At 44.1% G+C, this 22,667-nt stretch overlaps 1 protein-coding gene across 5 annotated transcripts in view; it reads left to right on the top strand.

Moving 5' to 3' along the window:
- Positions 1–309: 309 nt before the first annotated feature.
- The window catches only part of ERCC6 (ERCC excision repair 6, chromatin remodeling factor), an 81,301-nt gene continuing 58,943 nt past the window's right edge, over positions 310–22,667 (top strand). For 4 of the 5 annotated variants that reach the window (XM_036355932.1, XM_036355931.1, XM_036355930.1 and 1 more), the window contains exons 1-5: positions 310–403; positions 4,274–4,709; positions 6,530–6,650; positions 8,484–8,595; positions 15,074–15,785. In XM_036355932.1, the coding sequence (XP_036211825.1) occupies positions 4,288–4,709; positions 6,530–6,650; positions 8,484–8,595; positions 15,074–15,785 (1,367 nt within the window). In that variant the 5' untranslated portion in view covers positions 310–403; positions 4,274–4,287. Of the gene's footprint in view, positions 404–4,273; positions 4,710–6,529; positions 6,651–8,483; positions 8,596–15,073; positions 15,786–22,667 lie in introns of those variants that run through there. The other variant, XM_036355933.1, reaches the window with a different exon arrangement.

The raw sequence follows: 22,667 nt of genomic DNA, 5'->3' as shown, positions 1-22,667 counted from the left end.
ACCGACCCCGCCCAGGGTGTGTGTGTGCGTACATTGTGTGTGTGTACATGGTGTGTGTTTGTGTGTGTGTGTACATGTCCTTTAATGCTCATCACCACCTGACTACGGAGGCATTTTTAATAGAAATGAAGCGCCCGCAACCAGGGACACGCCGCTCCTCATTCACATCCGGGTCAAAGGTGGAAAGGCGGAGCTGCACCAGCCCTCCAACCGCTGGGCCCCGACCGCCTGCCAAGTCCGCCCGGCGCCGCCGCTGGCCCCGCCCACGCAGGCCGGCGGTCACCGTTGGGGGCGGTGCTGGGGGCGGGTCCCCACGCATGCGCCGTGGCCGCATCCAGTCGGCGTCCCGGCTGCGCGCTGCGGCGGCGTCTGCGTGTCCCTGCTGGCGGTCTCGCGGCCCCGGGTGAGTGTTGGCGCGGCCGGGCTGAGTGTCGGGCGGGTAGTGACTGGGCCTCGCTCGTGCTGCCCGGCAGCCGGGGCCCCTCGGACCCCTGGCCCCGGGCCTGTCAGGTCGCCCGGCGCGCCTCCCGGGCCGCCCACCTGCGGTCGGAAGTGACGCCGCGACGCGCGCTCCCGGGGTGGCGGGTCCCCAAACTGACCGGCGCGGGCGGGTGAGCCAGCGACCGAGCCCCACTTCTTGGCCCTGTGGCCGGCCCCGCGCGCAGGGTCCGCTCGGCCCAGTTTGATGTCGGTTAAGTATCAGAGCTGTTTGTTGTTTGACCGAGAGGATCGGGCTGAATGCACGTCGGCACTTGGGGCGTTGGGTCCCTGGCGTGGGGAGGGCAGAGCCGGCCGCGCGAAGGCTGTCAGGTGGTTTCCCACGGAGCGCCCTCGCCCTGCCGTCGCCCGTTCCACGCGGCGTCCCTTCACCGTGTGTCTCCCGTCTCCTCGTCGCGCTGCTTCCTCCGGCCTGCGATGGCGCAGCCGTCCACAGACACATTTGGATCATGCCATCACCTCCGTGTGCAGAACTCGGAAGAGTTCGGACCCTTGCGCTTGGAGTGAAGTCCACGCTCGCTTTACCCAGGCCGCGCGGTCGGTCTGGGCCTCGCCTGCCCTCCTCTTCACTCCCCGCCTCCAGCCTGTGTGCGCGCAGCCAGACTCCAGCCCCGAGCCCCGCGCCCCGCGCCCCGCAGAACCCGTGCTGTGAGGGGAGGACAACGAAGATACTGTTTCCCCTTCAGCCGTGCGGAGCGCTAGATTTGCACAATGAATGTAAAGTAAATGCTCACTGTGCCCACTCCTTGCATTTTCCAAGTGCACCAGCCCTTACCAGCCTTAGGAATACACATCCTGTTTCTTTGCAAAAAAAGCGCTCACTCCACTTGTGGCCGATTAACTCATTCGTTCTTCAGATGCTGGCTTAAACATCACTTTATCAGAGAGGCCTCCCTGCCCTCCACAATGTCACTTAGGTCCCTCTGTTACTTTGTCATACAGAATCCTGTGCTTTCCTCTTACAACAGTTACCACAGTGACATTTGTGTGTGTATACTTATATATTTTATATATACATATACAAATATGTCTCTTGTACAGTGTTCTCTGTAGGTTATTTCCCTGCTCCCTTTCCAGCTATTGCATGTTATAGTTTTTCTTGACCTAGTTTTCCCCTCCCAATTCATTATTACTTTACTAGAGGCCCGGTGCACAAATTTCTGCAACAGTGTGGTCCCTCAGCCTGGCCTTTGGGATCGGCTGAAACCAGCTCTCCGACATCCCCCGAGGGGTCCCAGATTTTGAGAGGGTGCAGGCCAGGCCAAGGGACCCCATGAGTGCACAATCAGGCTGGGAGGGAGGGGGGGGGAGGGCTCCAGGGCATGTCCAGCTCATCTCGCTCGGCAGGACCCCAGCAGCAAGCTAACCTACCAGTTGGAGTGTCTGCCCCTGGTGGTCAGTGCATGTCATAGTGAGCGGTTGAGTGCCCTTAGCATATCATTAGCATATTATGCTTTGATTGGTTGAACAGCTGACCGGACTTAGCCTATTAGGCTTTTATTATATAGGATCATTCCAGCTGTCAACCTTACATAGGCAAGCTCCTTAGACTCTAAGGCTTAGAGGGTAGGCTACTCACTGGTGGCTACTCACTTCTTAACTCCCTATAGTCTGGTGTTTGTCCCCATTGCTCCACTGAAACTTTTTTTAAACTAAGATAACCAGAGACCTGCTAATTTCCAAATCCACTGGATTCTTTCTAGTTTCCTTATGTGAACTTGCCATCTCATTTCCCACTTTTAACTATTCCCTCTTCTTTTCTATTAGAAGTTTTCTGCAAACATTATTTAACCTTCTCTTTATTATCTAACATTATTACTTCATATGTTATTCTACAATATTATTACTTAATATATTTGGATTTATGTGTTTTTTAACTGAAAAACAAATCTTTGCATACATACAAGTAAGAAAAATGAAAACAGTTGTTAAATTTCAGCCAGTATTAAGGATCCTGCCTCTGTTGAAAGTGGAGACTAGTTAATGATGGAGCACTAAACTAATTCTCCTGAAAATAATCAGAAGGCCAAAGAAAGGAGGGACTTTCTTACTCTGTTGTTCACTTTAACCTCTAAAAGAATCTCTGGTACCTGTCATCTCTTTCTTTTGAGCCCAGATTTGCATTCTGACTGCATCCTCACCCGTACCTGGCATTTATAACTTCCCACCAGCCTTTCTGCCTGCTTCCATCTGCTTCCTTTCAGAGATTTTATTTTTGTGACTGAATTCACCGGTGACTCAGTAGTCCAGACCAGACTTGTTATTTAAGACTCCTCTCTGAACCTGACTTACTTTCAGCATATATTGAGCACCTCCTCTGTATCAGACCCTGGGCCAGGTGTTCAAATCTTGTACATGTTTTTTGAACATCATCACCCAATTCATCGTCACTTCCTCTGTGTCCACGTGGCCTCTTGTTCATGTCTCTTCTATGGATCTGTCCTGCTGTCTTGTTTTTGACACACTTTCCCACTAGAGAGTGAGCCGCTCAGGGCAGGGTGATGCCGAGTTCCTGGCATCTCTGTATCTCTGGCCTCTGGGATCTTTTTATCTAATGAGGAATGAGTGGGGCTTATTGGGGGTACTTGTGGTCATTTCATAGAAATAAGTTTCAGTGCTGAAAAACCTTAGTTTATTCACAGTTAAATGAAAAGCAAGCTGTCTCTTGGTCAGTGTGTTGCTTTATAATCTAGTTATTAGAGTTATGCAGGCAACATAGTGAATATATTTTTATTCAAGGAATTCCTGACTACTTGGAAATGTGAAACTTCTTCTGTATTCCTCCCTGCCCCTTCTGCTTCCCCTTCCAACTATTGTAGGTGTAGTGTTATCTCCAGATCACTTTGAGTGCATTCCATACACACAGATAGATGCAGATGCAGCTTTTTCCATAAATGTGTTTATACTATGGCTCTTTTCACTTTACAAGACTTATACCAGTACACTGAATATACCTAATGCCTACATTAAACTGTTAAAACATGCTGCAATAAACATACCTGCACATATTATTTCTCTGGAATAAATACCTAGTCGGGTGCATTTTAAATCTTAATAGATATTGCTAATTGCCTTCCAAAGGAACTTTACTAATTTATATTCTCACCAGCATTGTGTGAGGGTGTACCTTCCTTGTCTCTACGGATATAATCTGGCTTTATGTTTTTGCCTACCCAGTGGGTGAGAAATTATATCATACATTGAAATAGAGTTATTTTTGAGAATATTTTAATTTTTCTTAGATTCTGATTTGAGTGGTGTTATGATGATCTCTTGTTTCTGTTTATTGGAGTAAATAAATGTTCAACCTCAAAGTTTCTAGTGTCAGATTCATATAGAAGCTCTCTCCTTACATCACTAAATCTAAGTCTATACATCACAGTTGGTCATGCCACTATAATGTAAGGCATTTATGCCATGACATAGTGAAGAGGCTAATGTAGGAAGCGCCAGCTGGATGGAGAAGACTCTTCGCTGCTACTCAGGACTTTGGTTGTCAGCTTTTTTAGCTGGCTACCCAAATGTCCTTTGTCAGTGACACTACATTTTTTTCTTTTGGTTAGTTTTTCTTATTTATTATCAGAACTCAAGAAGATATATAGCTTTTAAGAAAAGTAATACATGGAAACTTGTTTGTGTAATTGGAGGATTATTACTTGATCTTTTGAAAAATCAGTCTGCTTCATAAAATATTCAAGAAACTATGTAGCTATCCTTTCTGTATAACAGAAAAGGCTATTGAAAGGTTTTTTGTTGTTTGTTTTTTTACTTTTAGGTCGTCTGTAAAGGATGCCGAATGAGAGAATTCCCGACTCAAGTCAGACTGAGGAGCAAGACTGTTTACAGAGTCGGTGTGTCAGTGATGGTGAGAAAATGACAGTTAAGCAAGAAAATGATGGTGATGCAGAGATGGAGGAAAGCCTCCCCTCTTGTTCCTCTGCTAATGGGCCATCCATCTCCACGGAGGGGTGTCCGTGGGAAGTTCCGAGGAGAAGGCCTGCCTTGCTGCATATCGACAGACATCAGATCCAGGCGGTGGAGCCCAGTGCGCAGGCCCTTGAACTGCAGGGGTTGGGTGTGGACGTCTATGACCAGGACGTGCTGGAGCAAGGGGTGCTTCAGCAGGTGGACAGTGCCATCCATGAGGCCAGCCATGCTGCCCAGCTCCTTGATGCAGAGAAGGAGTATCAGTCAGTCCTGGATGACCTCACGTGAGTGTGGACCATCTTCTCTCTAATTGCAGAATTTGTGTTTACAAGGGATGGAGAGATTCAGGTACTAGCTGTAGTATCCCAGAAATATTAGGAGATTCATAGCATTTCTCATATGGAGGATAGAATCAAAAGGGCGCTCATCGACCTTGTGTTCGAACCTCAGCCCTTCCCGCTGGAGCAGCGTGCACATGGTAGTTAAAGTTTCAGACCTGCTCACAACAGCCTGTTTGTGCATAATGGAGAGGAGTGACCCGGAACTCACAAGCATGTGCACAGAATCATTCTCAGGAGAAGTGTACTCACAGTTCTTAGGTGTCCTGCTTGAGAAACCAGGAACACACCTGCCCTCTCACATTTTTCTCTATCTTGTAGTTTCTTTCCCTTAAAATGAGTATGTCTTTTGGTAATTTTTCAGATTTTGCATTTCTAGAAATAAGGGAAAATATCTCTTTGCTCTTCCTTTCTTCTGTCCTACTTTTGACTGTAAAGGAAGATGAAGTCCCATGGAGATTTCATTTGTGTTTTAGAGGAGACTTGGGCCCTGTTGAGCATAACACATTAACACATTGGTAGAGAAGGAAGAGGCTCTGGGCTGGGCTAGGAGGGGGTGCAAGATTGAGCTCACACTCCATTGCTGGTCTTCTCTGCCTTGGCCAGTGTTCCAGGCAGTGTCAGGCAAGCAAGAAAGAGAAGGGGAGGGCTGGATGGAGGGGTGGGTGCAGTCTTAGCTGGGGGTGGTTGTGGGAGGGAGAAGGAGTAACATGGAGCTGTTGGTTACCCCTGGGGAAGGCTGTAGTATAGCTGGCTATTGGCACTTAAAGGACATGTTTTCTATTAAGTTTCCTGGTATGTTCTTTAGGCCTCTTGAGTTGCAGATGTTCTCGAATCGTTGTAGTCTGACCTTCAGGTGTGAGCACCTCAACTCTTTGTAATGAACGCACCTTTTACATTTGACCTTAGAAATGTGTCCACTGCTTACAGAGGTGGCAGAGCGGAGTGCTGCAGAGCCACGGGCAGGTTAGCACCAGATGGGTGGTGGCACGTGGTCCTCAGCTTGCCAGTCACTTGCATTGATAACATCTTATGCTAAAATCCAGAAAGCATACAACAGCAAATTACACAAATGTCAAGATTGAATTGGTGTTTTGAAAATTGGGAGCTATAATTCTGTGGTGTTTATTTTAGGAGCAATGTATTACAAATTGATTTTTTCCCCCTTCATAATACTACAGCAAATGTGTTTTCTGGTCATGTGAAAGAAAAATATTGCCACAGATGTCTGACTTACAGAAGAAAATGTTTAAGCATTTTTAGTACTTTTCCAAGCTTAGAGAGACTTTCATAATGGACTTTTAAAATCCATCTATGGGGTGGTTGACAATAGGGGAAGCAGGGGGTATATGGGAAATCTCTGCACCTTCCTCTCAATTTTGCTGTGAACCTAAAACTTCTATAAAAAGTAGTCTTAAAAAAATGTACTCATCTTCTCATATAAAAGGACAACTTATTGCACATTGTTTTAGTAGTCTCTTGAATAAACTAGTCACTTAAAATGCTTATAGGATAAATTAATCAGCTTACAAAGTGGAATGAGCTGATTTAAAGAAGCCAGATTAAAAAAAAACAGTAGTCATCTTAAACTTCTAACAACCCTTCAAGTTCTATTTATGGTCAGGAAGACTATGCATTTTAGTTTAGTTTCTTTTATCTTAGTTAATAAGAAATAAGAGAGCCATGTTTTTAGTATTTCAATCTTTATATTATACTATTAGAAATGTTATCAGGGTGGAAAACATACATTTTATCTTATTTTTCAGGTCATGTACGACATCCCTAAGGCAAATCAATAAAATTATTGAACAACTTAGCCCTCAAGCTGCCACCAACAGAGACATCAACAGGAAACTAGATTCTGTAAAACGGCAAAAATATAACAAGGTGATTTCAAATGACACTTGAAAAAGTCATCATTTAGACTCATTTAATGTTTAGGAAGGATTCTGAAAAGTACTTCTAAGATTTGAAGCAAATATTTATAATAGAAAACTTTGAGTTTTTATGTATGTTTAATTTTTCATCTGTTTCCCTTTAATATCCTTTGTTAGAGTATTTTTAAAAATACAGACATACACACGCACATGTTTGAGAAAAAGGTTTTTTGGCTTTGCATGCCTTCTTACTGGTGTACTTTCATAGCCTTCCTTGCCTCACTATTTTCTTTTACCCAACTTAGGCTTCTGCTTGGTGTGCAGGCCTCTACTCAGTCTCCTTGTTTTGTATGAACTTTCTTTTTTTTTCCTGCTTAGCTCCTGCTTGCACTGATTGTTTGCACTGTTTCCTGTGATACAGGCTGGCCTCAGGTATTACAGTCATCATCCAGCCACACTGCGTCTGCATTTAGAGTCGTAGAACTTAAGGATAGGGACTGTTACTTATGACATTTTTTTTGGCGAGATTTGAAACACTTTTTAGAATTATGTACACTTTATGGAAATACATTGCAGAAGATAGGAATGACTAGTTTTGATCATTTTACTTCTCCATCCAAAGTGACTAACAGATACCTTTGTGCTTGCAATTGATTCATTGCAACGAGTAGAGTCTGTGCATCTTTCACTTAAGCTGTGCTAGTGGGGATGTGTGCAGACTCAGTTCCTCCTTTTGCTTTCCACTCACCAGCCCATTGTCTTCACCACCCTATCTTCTCTCACCTCCAGAGTAGCAGCCCCAGAGTCACAGCTAGTAGTGGCTTGAAGCAGCTGTTGGTCTTCCCAAATCAGAAAAGCAGCATCTGGCCTCTTGTGGGAGCATGTGGTTTAATGTGCAGAGACCTTCTCTGACCTTGGGCTTCGGTGGGCTGTAGTTTTAAGGAGAGGAGAGGATCAACTTTTAGACCATTTTAGATAATAGTCCCACTCAATTATATATCCCTGTCTTTCCTTAGCAGCTCTTTGATGTTTAGAGATAGACTATTCAGAGAGAAAGGCTGTTTTAAATAAGATTTGGGTGAGAAAAACTGCAAACAAATTACAAGTCATTCTAATATGGCCTTTATATTCAGGATTTCCCTTGCCCCACATTCATATTTGGTATTTAAGCATTCGTGACCTTGGGAAGAACCGAGTACCACAGGCCTAGTTAATTGAGGAGGCTGTAGCAATGTCCCCATATCTGAGCCCTGGTGGTATAGAGGGTGACAAGCCTAAGAGGAGTCTGTTGTGATCGGGGTAAAAGGGTATATCAAAATATATTTCCTTTTAAAATTTTGTGATTGGGTAGAATTCTATAAAGGACAATTATAAATATGGTAAGTTATCAAAGGGGACTGACTGTTTCAACTTTTGAACATTCACGTTTATGTTTCTTATCCTTACAACCTATTAACCTCATAGCCCATTGGCTGTTAAGGTCCGAACGCAGAGGAGTGTGGTGATTTACCCAGTTGTAATGGGGGAACCAAGTAGAGCAGTGCCACCCCCACATCAGCGGAGAGTCAGTACATGTGGACATCATTCTGGGCACGTAGAAAGCTATGCTGGGAGAGTGGGTGGGGACAGGGATACCTGCCTGATGGAAATGCTTTGAACCCTACTTCCTGCTGGAAATATGGCAGTGGCTCAGATAAGGTTCTCTATGGTAATAGTAATATATGGAATTTCTGTTTTATTTTTCTCTTGATTAAAGCTTAAAAATTTTGTAATGCTGTCTTTTGTATTTGTAACAATAAATCACTGCATTGATGTTTTCTGTATTCACTGTTTACCATTTAAGGAACAACAACTAAAGAAGATCACAGCAAAACAGAAACGTCTGCAGGCCCTCCTTGGAGGAGTGGCAGCGAAAGCTGAACTAGATCATGCCAGTCTGGAGGAGGAGGATGCAGGTGAGGTACTGGGAACAGTGTCTCTGTGTTCTTGAGTTGATACTTGAGGCCAATAGTGAGTCCTGGCCTAGGTTTTCTGAAAAATATATTTCTTTGCCTTAGTGTCAAAACTGATTTAGGAAAATTTTATTCTCTACACTTGCAGAACCAAAGTTAGAGAGTGAAAGTGAAATTTTAACTCAGTCTACTGTTGGCTGCTGGTCCACATTTAATATTATGTTTAATAAATTAGAACTCTTACATTTTTGTATAGTTAATTTTTTAAAGACAACTAACATCTTAATTGAGGTACATTTTGTAAGCCCAACATCATCAGCATTCGTAGAATTGATTTCACATATGTTTTTGGGGCATATTTGATAGACTTTGCAAACATCAGTTTTGTTAAGGAAAGGTTCCTTCATTCCAGGTAAACCATGGCCATGGTTTTGTTTGTATCGCTGTCTTAGATGGGCGTCTTTTGGAAAACCTTTTGAGAAAATACATAAGCCCTGAAATGAAATACCTCTGTGGTCAGTGTGTATGTATGTATGTATGTTTAGAAATTGTTGGTAGCTGGTCATTCATTTATTACTTGAAATAAAGACTAAGGCTTCTTAGCATTTACGCTCTTCAAGCAAATCTTTTCTACTAGCTCCAGAAATGTATTCAGTAAGACAAGAGAATTATAAAGAATTCATTGAGGCAACAGAAAAAATATTAGAGATGTGTGCTTTTAAAGCCAAGCTTTCTGCTGCTGAGGCACCATAGCTCTCACTGGTAACAAGTTTTTGTTCTTGTCTGGCTGCCTAAAACTTGCTGCTATCTTTCACCTCCTATTGATTCTTTGATAAAACTTTGCCCCAGATTAATAGTTACTTCCCCAAATCCAAAAGCTACTTTTCACCCTACATTAGCAACAGATACGTCTGTCTCCCAGGATTCCTGTCTTTCAACTGGCTTTCCTTTCGGCCCTCAGACCATTCCTAGTTAGTTATTTTTGGCCAACTATTCTGGCCTTATCTTAAATGTTAATTGTTCTCAGGATTTTTTGCTGAGCCTCTTCCCAAATAATCTTATCCAACTCCCCTTGGCTTTTGCGGACACCTAGGTTCTAGAATCTTACACATTTGTAGACTTATGGCCTTGCCTTTTTTCTGAGCTCTTGGTTCCTATTATATCTCTCCATTGGGGTACCAGCCAGCACTTGAGACTCCTGGTCTCTCTTATCGACCTCCCTCCTCTGCCCTTTCTTGGTCACTAGTGCCCAATTTGGAGAGGCAGGAAAACAGAGTGTGTAGGACTCTTTGTGCCACCCAGCTCTGCATTGCCTGGGCACAGACCTTGACCTCACTCCTGAACCTTTGCAATCCTGTTTTGAACTTATGAGCTAGGCATACGTATGGTAGACCTTCATTTCTCTGCTCACGTGCTTACCTGAGGTTTCTTTCCCCTGTTCTCCACATAGTGATCCATTTCAGAGGTTGTTGTGGGAATTATCTGATAACGAATCCATTCCTAGAAGTAGGCTTTGCTCCTCATTTGGAGGAGATGAAGTACTCACTGCCTCTTTTTCTGTTTAACATTGTACTGGACAGTGTAGTATTTGGAAAAAGAGAAATAAAAAGCATAAGATTGAAATGAAGAAATAAAACTATGACTATTCATAGAATACATGATTTTTTATGTAGAAAATCCAAAAGAATCAATGGACAATCTGTTGGAATTAATATGTGAATTTAGCAATATCATTGAATATAGGGCTGATATATAAAAACTAGAGGCCCGGTACACGGATTCATGCACCAGGGGTCCTTCAGCATGGCCTGCTGGGATTGGGCCAAAACCAGCAGTCCAACGCCACCTGCCGCTTCTGTGGCTCATCCCAGCCTTGTTGCGCCTGCTGCAGGCTCACATCCAGTCAGTCCTGATCAGGAGAGGTGAGCCCTGCATCTGGCACCTGTTGGTTAGCTGAGTGGTGCTCCCGCTGTGGAGCACACTGACCGCTAGGGGGCAGCTCCTGTGTTGAGCATCTGCCTCCTGGTGGTCAGTGCGCATCATAGCGACGGACTCATATAGATAAGTCATATTTCTATGTACCAGCAAAAACAAAAAGTAAAATTTAATAAAGATGCCAATTATAAAAATCAAATAATTAAAAATAATCTTAACAAAAAAATATAGTTTCCTGCAATGCTTTCTACATTAAAAAATAGAAAATGTTCCCCAACTGGCATGGCTCAGTGGTTGAACGTCAACCTATGAACCAGGAGGTCACGGTTCGATGCCAGGTCAGAGCACATACCCAGGTTGTGGACTCAGTTCCCAGTAGGGGGTATGCAGGAAGCAACTGATCAGAGATTTTTCTCTCATCATTGATGTTTCTATCTCCCTCTCCCTCTCCCTTTCTGAAATCAATAAAAATGTATTTAAAAATAAGTAGAAAAATGTTTAAAAATAGAAAACGTTGTTCAAAAAGAAGACTTAAATAAATGGGGAGGCACAGTGTGATAATGGATTGGAAGATGTGGTATTGTAATGATGTTAGTTCTATCCATTTATAGGTTCAATGCAACCCCAATATATGTTTTCAGGGGTCTTTGAGGAAGAGATTTTAGGGTGGAAAGTGTAGGGTAAGGCATTAACAAACTGACTCTAAAATTCATGTAAAAATTCATTGGCTCAAGAATAATTAAGGCAATATTGAAGAAGAACAAAATATCAAGACCAGCTATCTAGCTACAGTAATTAAGTCACTGCAGTAGTGGCACAAGTATAGACAAGTAGACCAATGGGACAGAATAGAGGGTCCAGCAAACAGACCCACCCACATGTGGTCACTTGATTTATGACAGATGTGGTAATGTAATACTGTGGAGAAGAACCACGTTTTCAGTATGTGTGCTGAGTTAATGCACATCTACAAAAACAAATTCCAAATGAGTTGTATATCTAAATGTGATTGGTGGAACAAAGTTTTTATAGTATAATATAGGAAAATATTTTTTATGACTTTGGGGCAAAGACGTAATGAGACCAAAAAATGGGAAGTTCTGATAAATGAACTATATTATAACTAAGAACTTCTGTATGTTAAAAGATAGTATTAAGAGAATGAAAATCGGCAGAGTAGGAGAAGCTATTGCCAGTACATATAGCAATCAGAAGACTTGAATCCAGAATGTATAGAGAACTAGAAATCTTTTATTTTTGTTTGTTTATTTATTTATTTATTTAAATTGTTAAATCCTCACTGGAGGATATTTTTCCATTGATTTTCAGAAAGAATGGAAAGGGGCAGGGGCGGGGGTGTGTGTGTGTGGAAGAAAGACAAATTGGTTGGTTGCTTCCTGCAGGCGCCCGACCTTGGCTGGGGATTGAGCCTGCAACTGAGATACGTGCCCTTGACTGGGAATTGAACCTGTGACCCTTTGGTGCATTGGCTGACGCTCTAAGCACTGAGCAAACTGGTTAGGGCTAGAAATCTTTTTTTAAAAGGCAAACTATAAGAAAAGTGGGCAAAGGATTTGAACATTTTCTTCAAAAGAGACTCCAAAATATCAATAAGTCTATGAAAAGGTATCATAGTTCATTAGTCATCAGGGAAATAAAACTTATACCATAAAGTAATACTACTACATGCCTAACAGTAGCTAAAATAGAATGACAGAAATGTGGACCAATTGGAATTTTCAAACACTGTTGGTGAAACTTAAAATTAATAGGACCATTTTGGAAAACTGGCAGTGCCTACTAAAGCTTAACAAACCCAAAGAATTATAAACATATATCCAAAGGATATGCACCAGAATATTAATAGCAACATTATTCCTAGTAGCCCAAACTGGAAACTACCCAAATGTCCATTAATTGTGGGATGGAAAGATTGTAGTATAGTTATATAATTGAACACTAACAGCAATGAGAATCAACAAACTACAACTATATTCAGCAAGTGTGAATCCTACAAGTGTAATATTGAGAAAAAGAAGCCAGACACAAGAGTATGAACATTTCCATTTACATAAAGTTCAAAGTCAGGTATAACTTGTCTTTACTGTTGATAGTCATCTTAGGGGGTGGGAGGTGGTTAGAGGCTTGGAGGTACCAAGAAGGGCACATCTGAGATGCTAGTAATTTCTGTTTCTTGATCTGGATACTGGTGTATGGGTATGTTTTTTCTGAAATTTCACTGAGCTCTACATTAGGATCTGTGCACTTCAGTGATTTTTGTTTTTAGTTCAGGTTTACTGAGAAACTGGCCATGGTATTATTGGCCTACAAGAAACATAGAGTTTAGAATATGAATTTCTTCCTGTTTAGCCTTACTTCTTTGGATATTTTGGGCAAAGGATTTGAACATTTTCTTCAAAAGAGGCAATCCAGAATATCAATAAATCTATGAAAAGGTACCATAGTTCATTAGTCATCAGGGAAATAAAACTTATACCATAAAGTAATACTACTACATGGCTGAAGTAATCTTGTTAGAGATTATTAATTTCAACAAATGAAAGAAGGATGATTTCTAGGTTACTTTATGTTATTATGACTTAGCTGCCAATTTTAGTCCTTCCCTCGGCCAGTTAACTTCCCACACCTAGCATAGTGCTATCCAGTGATGGACATGTCTGTCCGTGTTGTCCAGCCACATGTGCTATTGAGCACATTGAGCAGGTGCAACTGAGGAACTGAATTTTCAACTCAAATTTAAATTGCCACATGGTGACTATTGGGTAGTGCAGATCTGACGTGTATGTTTACCTATTTCAGTGCATGCTGATTCTTTAGATGTCTGTTTTCAGTTTTACCATCTCTTGAATTTAAGTCAGCCTGAATGCTGGTATTAGCAGTGACATGGAAACTGGGGAGATTGTTTCCTCCCAGTTACTCTTTAATTGGTAAAGAAGCATACCTAAATTTATCTTTATGTTGCATATGACTAGGTCTGTCTTTGGATGCATGAGAGTATATTTATAATGCCATATTTTAGAAAAAGTTATTGAGAAATCACCTTTTTGAACAGGAATATATTAAAAGTGGCATGATAAATTTTACTCTATTCTTCATATGCTTTAGTATACTAATGATATATATGCTAGTATATGTGTGTGTGTGTGTATGTGTGTATGTATGTGTATATATATATATATATATATATACATACACTAGAGGCCCGGTGCACGAAATTCATGCACTGGGGGAGTGTCCCTCAGCCCAGCCTGCACCCTCTCCAATCTGGGACCCCTCGAGAAATGTCTGACTGCCCATTTAGGCGGGCCTAAACGGCCAGTCAGACATCCCTCTTACAATCCAGGACTGCTGGCTCCCAACCGCTTGCCTGCCTGCCAGCCTGATCACCCCCAAACCGCTCCCCTGCCAGCTGATCGACGCCTAACTGTTACCCTGCCGTCCCGATCACCCCCAACTGCTCTCCCCGCCGGCCCGGTCGTCCCCAACTGCCCTCCCCTGCAGGCCTGGTTGCCCCCAACTGCCCTCCCCTGCTGGCCCGGTCGCCCCCAAATGCCCTCCCTTGCCAGCCCGGTTGTCCCCAACTGCCCTTCCCTGCAGGCCCGGTCCCCCCCAACAGCCCTTTCCTGCAGGCCCGGTCACCCCCAGCTGCCCTCCACTGCAGGCCCGGTTGCCCCTAACTGCCCTCCCCTGCAGGTCTGGTTGCCACTAACTGCCCTCCCCTGCTGGCCTGATCGCTCACAACTGCCCTCCCCTGCAGGCCATCTTGTGGCCACAGGGGGGTGGCCATCTTGTGTGTTGGAGTGATGGTCAGTTTGCATACCAGTGATGACTAGCATACCCAGTCGTGACTAATTAGCATATCTGGTCATGACCAGTTTGCATATTACCCTTTTATTAGTGTGTGTATATATATATTTTTAAAAAAATATGTTCTTATTGATTTTAGAGAAAGAGGAAGGGAGAGAGAGTTAGAAACATTGATTGGCTGCCTCCTGTGCAGCCCCTACTGGGGATCGAGCCTGCAACCCAGGCATGTGCCCTGTCCAGGAATCGAACCCATGGCCTGGTTCATGGGTCAACACTCAACCACTGAATCACATTAGCTAGGTATTAATGATTGATGATGTACAGTGGGGCCTTGACTTACGAGTTTAATTCGTTCTGTGATGGAGCTCGTAACTCAAATTACTTGTATGTCAAATCAAAAAGTAAACGAGTGAGACACGTGATGCTGGGCTGATGTTGTGGTGTTCACTGTGACGTTCGCTGCGCCAACTAGCGGTGGGGTATCTGAAGCTGGCTTGTAACCCGAATTTTAGCTCGCAACTCAAAGCAAAAAATCGGCCGAGAGATGGCTCGTATCTCGAAAAACTCGTTAGTCGGGACACTCGTAAGTCAAGGCCCCACTGTAGTTTTAATATGAATTAATTGTAGGAGCCTAATGTTTATTGAATGGCTGAGTATATCCCTTGTACTCCTGGTGAGTTTTACGCTAGTGCCCAATGCATTGTTGTTCCTCTTTCAGAAGCAGGGCCGTCCTGTCTCGGCAGCATGCTCATGCCTGCTCAGGAGACTGCTTGGGAAGAGCTCATCCGCACTGGCCAGATGACACCTTTTGGTACCCAGATCCCTCAGAAACAGGAGAAAAAGCCTAGGAAACTAATGCTTAATGAAGCATCAGGCTTTGAAAAGTATTTGGCAGATCAAGCAAAACTGTCTTTTGAAAGGAAGAAGCAAGCTGGTAATAAAAGGGCGTCTAGGAAAACTCCAGCCTTGGTCACTTCTGAGCTGAGCCCAACACTCAGTGAAAACAAACCAAACAAGAGAAGCAAAGTTCTTTCGAAAACAGACAAGCGCTTGAAAAAGCACATCAAAAAACTCCAGAAGAGGGCTCTTCAGTTCCAGGGGAAAGTGGGATTGCCGAAGGGAAAGAAACACTTGGAGTCTGACGTGAGGCCAAAGGCAGAGGAAGATTCTGAGGGTGAGGAGTCCGAGTACTTACCCACCGAGGAGGAGGAGCGGGAGGCGGCAGCAGAGGTGGACCTGTCTGCAGAAGGCACTGACTCTGAACTGGGGCCTGTGCTCAAGCGACGGAAATGGCAGAAGAAAATCACAGCGCAGGAGATTGATGATGAGAGTTTTGGGGAAGAAGCTGAAGCTGCCAAAGGAGGAGGAGGTCGGAAAGTAGTGAGATGCCGAGACGATGGAGATGAAGATTATTATAAACAGCGATTAAGGTCAGTCTGGGGAGATTATTATAAACAGGTTATACTGCTTGCTTTATCTTAGGCAGCAGGTTTATGAGTAAATAAGAATTCTAGATCCAGCTTAATATATTAGACTAAGGGCCCATGCACGAATTTGTGCACTTTGAAAGGAACTGTGTGCCGCAAGGCTGCAGTGGGCACAGGGACGGGTCTCAGCCCATCCTCTGCGCCCCCGGTTACTTTATGGTGGAGAAACTTGCAGCAACACTGTTTTCAACCCATGGGAGAGCCATTTCCTGGCTTAGTTTTCTAATGATGGACTCTAAGATTAGTCCTTTCTGTTTTTCCTGATGCTTGGGGCCTCCAGAGGAGTGGAGGTGATATTAAATTTCTAGGGAAGTAGCTAGTTGTTGGTGCCCTGGAATACAAAAATGGCCCATTGTTGCTCTGTGGAGACCGGGGTAGGCTGAGTCTGGGGATTAGATCCTTACGTAATGCCTCAGTTACTTCGGTGGCCCTTTCTGTCCTAGTGGGATATGCTTTAATCCATCCAGTGAAGGTGTCAATAAAAGCTAAAAGGTGTTTTAGTCCCTTCTATCTTGGCATTTGGGTGATGTCTCGTAGCCATTCTTCTCCTGGGTAAGCTTATTGATGTTGGACCAGAGGGGCTAGTGGAGGAGGTTGGCTTCCCTTCAGGTTATTAAATTGGGCTGGCAGTTTTAGCTCGTCCAGGTCTTTTAGCTGCCCAAGCTTCAGGGTTTGTCCAGGAAATTATCTAACTAGCTCATTCTCTTTCTTAGAATTTTGAGGGTCTTGAGGGGGACCGATGGCTATAAAATTTAATGAAGATGCCTATCTCCCTTGGAAAATTAATTGGGCTCCTAGTTTTCTAAAAGATCTCTACCTGGAAGGGGCTGGGGCACCAGGGATAACTATAAATTGGTAGGAAAATAAGTGACCCTTCCAGTGGCAGCAGATTTAGCTTGAGCCATCGGTGGGTCAGCTTACCATCCACACCTGCCACCAGGTGAGAGGCAGAGCAGAGTGACCCAGAGAAGGTTTTCAAGACCAAGAATGCAGCTTCCATATCAAGTAAAAACTTAACTGTCTCACCTTCGACTTCCAAGGTTTCCCTGGGCTCCATCCCCATGATGTTGATGTTGGATTTGGGAGCCAGATGGTATCCAAGGCCCCTTTAGTCTAAGGCCATGTGGGGAGAGACAAGTTGGACCCAGGATCCCTGCAGTTCCTGGGGCAGTTCCACCTCCAGTGCCCATGCTCATGACAGAGTGCACAGCGGCCAGGTGGCTCACCCTGACCCTGGGACTTCCTTGCTGGGGGTGGTTGTTCTGCCAATATCCAGATCTTATGTAGATATAGTCATTTCTGGGAGGAGGTGTTCTTCCATGGCACCCTGGATCTGCTCAACCTGAGTAGCGACAGAGGAGCATGGCTAATAACTGAGCCTATCTCTGATCTTTAGGCCTCTCCCTTGATTGGAGCCTCTCCTCCTCCTCTAGATCCCAGTTATAGAAGACGGATGAGGCTGCCATAAGTAGGCCTGGGGTAGGGGTATGTGGTCCTAAGAGAGCTTTTGAAGTTTTCTCAGAATATCGGGGGCAGCCTAGGTTAGAAAACAGTCTCATGAGACTGTTGGCCTGTTTCCAAATCAAGATCTAGGTTAGTATATTTCATGATGGCCTCCCTCAATCTCTCTAAGAAGGCTATGGTAGTCTGCTGAGGTTCCTGGCTTATAGTTGCTAATTAATAGGCTTAGATCAACTTTGTTTCATTCCCTCTAGAAGGCTTTTTAGGAAATGGTCCCAGTTCCAGGTCCTCTGGGGCTGTTAATAGTCCCATAAAGGATCAGTGACCCGTACAGCCATCATTCCTAGAGGGTATTTATCATATGCATACCATTCCCAAGCTGGATGGCATCCTTTATGATCTTACCTTTTCTTCCTTATTTAGGGGTTGAGCAAGGATTACAGTAATGTCTCTCCAGTTCAGATCAAAGCTTTGGGTCTTCTGAGAATTTTCGTAAGTCCTGTTGGATTTGGTGTGTAGATCTTTTATAGAGAAAGGGGCAGTCCGTCCTGCTACCTCTTGTAAAGGGCCAGTTAAAGTAGCTTGAGAAGGCCCCAGATATGGGGGAAGAGGGACTGGAGCCTGACAGGTAGTTCTTTCTTCATCCTTTGGGGTCACAGGAGAGCAAGGAGAAGGAGAGGTGTTACCTGGGGGAGGCAAGGGAGGCAGGGGCTGTGGGTACAGTATAGCAATTCTGGAGGGATCTAGTTTACAGGTAATGCATAGCCTGGGGTCATCCCTGAGCCATAAAGGCTTGGATGTATGGGACTTTTGCCTATTTCCCTTGGGAATTGCGAACAGGTCTAGTTGTAAAATAGTATTAAAAGTAATGGTGCCATTGACTGGCCAAACATCTCTGTTGTCCAACTTGTATTGGGGCAAGGGCGTGTTGTAAAAGAATATTAGCCTTTTTTTTTTTTTTTTTTTAAGAATTCAGGGTCAAATTTCTCCCAGTTGGTATGTATTCCAGAGGGGTATCTCGAGGCACTGTGGACTGGTTCCCCATCTACAGAGAGACAGGTATACTCTGGACCAACAATTAGAGGCATCCCTGCTAATATCTGGGCTATATTGAACTGCCCTGTGGTCTGAGAGCCACAGTAGGGCAGGATACCCTGCTGTCTGGGTGCCACCCAGGTGTAGAGTGCTCCTGTTCGAAGCCAGGCATCCCTGCTTCTTGGCCTCCAACCTTAGCTGGTCTTACCGGAGGTCCTCTTCCCCCTCACCCATCACACCCATCCATCCAAGGGGTGCCTAGTACCGTCATCACCTTGGGTGGAAAACTCCTCCTGTAACTTTGGTCTTCAATAGTTGGGCTAGTGACCTGTTGCCTTGTCTCTCATGTTCCCAAGATCTCTGGTCCTTGTGGAGGCCTTGGAGAGAGAGAGCAGCCACCTCTCGAGGGGAAGTGAGAGTCCCTGTTAAGTTATTCCTGAGGCTCTTATAGAAGTTGGAAATAAAGAAAAGGTCGTTAGAAGAGTGTAGAAGGAATTGAGGGTGGTCTTATTCCCCTGTTTCAGGGACCTTAAAGAGTATGCAGAAAGCTGTTTTAAAAGACCAGGACCTTGCTCGGGAGGTGTGGCTGAGTGGCTGAGCATGGACCCTATGAAGCAGGAGGTCACGGCTTGATTCCCGGTCAGGGCACATGCTCGGGCTGTGAGCTCGATTCCCATTGTGGGGCATGCAGGAGGCAGCCGATCAATGGTTCTCTCTCATCATTGATGTAAGCTCTCCTATTAATTTCAGTTTTAATTTACTGGTCTGAGCAACATTTCCAGGGATATTGTGTGGGGGTGGAAGTGTGCTGTTGTGTGTTGAGCTCCAAGGGGCTGTTCCCCCTGAGTCATCTCAAACACTCTGTCTCTGCTTCTCTCCTCGGGGAGCGCTAGGTAACCAGCCTCTATGTGCGCATCCGCAGACAAATCAGTTATTTAGTTACAGTTGGAATTCCCTATGGGGCTCTTGCCCATCACGGGGATGCCTGCTGAGGCTGCCACATAGTTTCTTAGTCACCCAAGCATACCCGAGATTGGAGCTGGAGGGAGGCAGTGCTCCTTATCTTTGGAGCTGAACAAGTTCAGGCTCTCATTTTTCCAGCAAAAGGTTTAGTTCGAACTCCCAGAAGGTAATTAACAAACTGCTAGTATTTACTGTTTACCTGGCTGCGGGTCCTGAGAAAGGGAGACCAAGGAGTGAGTCGGAGAGGATGACTTACCACAGCAAGTGAGTAGGACAATTCGAATCACTGCACCAAGATGTGAACAGTGAAAGCAGACCTCAGTGCTTGAGTTCTGGCTTTGAAAAGAATTCAGAGCCAAGATTCAAACTCACGAGAGAAGGTTTATTCAGCAAGCAAAGCAAAAGTACCCTTGAAAGAAAGTTTTGAGTGGGAGGCTCTGCCTTTGAGCTAGGGTCCTTTTAACCCCTTGTTGCGGGGGGGGGGGGGGGGGGGGGTCCCTGCTTTCTTCTTTGAGCTGACCTAAGCAGCAAACTTTAAGCAGCCAAAGTGGAATCCTCTGTGGGCAAGGGGAGCAGAAAAGAGAAACATGTTAAATGTACATTTTGTTGTTGTTGTTAATCTTTACCTGAGGATATTTTTTCCATTGATATTTTAGAGAGTGGAAGGGAAGCAGGGGAGTCGGGGGTGGGGGAGGGAGGGAGAACATGGATGTAAGAGAGACACATCAATTTTTTGCCTTCTGCATGTGGGGCCAGGGAATGAACCTGCAACACAGGTATGTACCTTTGACTGGGAATCAAACCTGAGACTCTTTGGTGCATGGGCCAATGTTCTAACCACTGAGCAAAGCCAGCCATGGCTAAATTTAAACTTAAAAGACAGTAAAATGGGACACAACCCTTATTCAGGTCCCATAGTGAAAAAACAAAACAAAACATAGTAGATAGAAATTTCAGGAGTAATTGGAAAAATCGTCAGAAATGCTCAATGAAAATCAGTGTATTCAACTAAACATCTCAGGGCTGAAACCCTCAGTTCATTCAGGCAGCAGTGCCTCTTCTTAGGGATGCAGTTGGTCAAGGACACCAACTGGCTTCCAGAGCAAGCTTTAAATTTCCTTCTGGGCCCAGGGCCAGGCCCAGGCTAGGCCTGTGAAGATTCAAGCAACCCTGCAAGGCCCATCAATAGCAGCTTCCAAGGTCTGGCCCTTTCTTCCCGAACCCAGGTCAAACACACAAACTCTCCTGTCAGGTTAACCTTTTATGTTTTGAAATATGGAAGCATATTTCAAGTACTCTTAAGGCACTTATTTATTAAAACATTCTCTGTTAAGCTGTAGTGCCTGGCTGTAGTTCTGTCTTGGTCTTGTTCAAACCAGCTGACCCTGCTCCATGACCTCACCCACCCCACCCCCTCTGTCCCATTATGTGCCAAAGTCTAGGCACATTTTTTGAACGTAAGTCTGTATTATAGTCCTGTTAACACATTGCCCACCAGTAGTTTTATTGCTAGCTTTACCCAGTGGCCAGATAAGTTTCTACTGAACGAGTACAAAAAACGTTTTACAAAGTATCATACTTTAAAAAGATATTAGTTTGTAAGAACATGTAATAACTTCAAAATGCAATGAGTATTTAATTTTAAGGTGTGCCTTTAACATTTATGTAAAACACTGTGTAATATGAAAACATGAGAATGCTTGTGATCTGCCCACAATGTGTTAATTATAAAGCTCTTTTAAATTCGTGAAAGTGGGTGACTCTTAGACGTCTCATATCCTTTAAGCTTTCAGCTTGTGCCATAAGTCTCTCATTAGCGCAAGATCAGTTCTAACTAGGTATCTTTCTTTTTCTTTTTAAGCTGATGCTTAGTGGGGATTTCCTACCAAGTCTCCTCTACAGCTTAACCTTTCCTGGGACTGGGTAATAGCACTGTGATCCTACTTTCTGATTTAATCCAGGACCTCAAGTCAGTCTTTGCAGTTTTAACCATTTCTTAAGAGGTAGAACTGGGAATGGGAGCCAGGACAGGGTTATGTAAATACAGTGGGGCCTTGACTTACGAGTGTCCCGACTAACGAGTTTTTTGAGATACCAGCTGTCTCACTGCCGATTTTTTGCATTGAGTTGATAGAGTAATTTGAGTTAACGAGCTCGGTCTCGGAACGAATTAAACTCGTAAGTCAAGGCCCCACTGTATCAGTTTCCTTCCATTTGTGGAATGATGTGGAATGTGTAATATTTAGATGTGACCACAAGGTGGTGCCAAGAATCAGCACATAGCTGCCTCCACCTCCCTGATAGAAACCAAACCAAAAAAGCCAGTTGGATGGGGATTTGAGGAGATTGCTAGGGAGTCTAGACCTGACAAGTATGGTGTGGATAGAATTTTTTTTATCCTCACTCCAGGATATGTTCTACTGATTTTAGAGAGAGAGAGAAAGGCAGAAAGAGAGAGAGAGGGAGAAAGAAAGAGACAGAGAAATAGAGCAAAGCATCAATGTGAGAGATGCATTAATTGTCTGCCTCTCATATGCGCCCCAACTGGGAATCGAACTGAAATCCAAGCATGTACCCAACTGGAAATCAAACCTGCAACCCTTTGCTGCATAGGAAGACGCTCCAACCAACTGAGCCACGCTGGCCATGTATTTAGAATTTGCCTTATGATCTGGTATAACCTGAATCCATAGCCATGATGCCTGTTGATGTGACTGGTTTTTAATACATTTTTTACCTTAAAGATTTTTTTCTTCTGACTTATTTTTTACTTTATTTTACATGAATAACTTTGAGCTTAAAAGGACTGATGACTCCATTCATTATGTAAATCTTAAGGAATATCTTCCAATGCTCTGCACGGCTTAATCTTTTGGGAAAACTGTTTCATTGTCCTCCTCTTTGAGGCCAGGAGTGAGTTGAGTCTTGTTCAGAGGGTTTGGCTGTATACACACATAATTCTAGAAGGGTGTTCAGAAGTCAGCGTGTTCAGTTGCTAAGAGGCGTCAAGCTAAGTAGGATAAACGTTGAAAAACTTTTGGATTTGGAAATTTGGAGGCCTCCGTGGCCTGAGCAGGGATGGGAGGAGATTATATGAGAACAATAATAGCTAACGTTACTGAATGTTTACTACTTTGCAGTGCTTCATGTTATGTGGGTTCATTGGTTTAAACCTCACAACCCCTTAGGAGACGGGAACCTGAGCTCAAAAAGCTGAAGTAATTTGGGGCCTGAGTTGTTGTGGGTCAGGTGGAAGCTGCCTGTCAGCTTGGTCGGGTGCAGTGGACTCGGAAGAGTCTGGCTGTAGCAATTAGCTCCTCCTGTTGCTCCATGGAGGCCTGCTGCAGGCTTTCCACTGCTCCCCCG

Source organism: Myotis myotis, unplaced genomic scaffold, assembly GCF_014108235.1.
Source record: "Myotis myotis isolate mMyoMyo1 unplaced genomic scaffold, mMyoMyo1.p scaffold_m19_p_24, whole genome shotgun sequence".
Classification (NCBI taxonomy): Eukaryota; Metazoa; Chordata; class Mammalia; order Chiroptera; family Vespertilionidae; genus Myotis; species Myotis myotis.
This window is presented reverse-complemented; position numbering and strand designations above follow the sequence as displayed.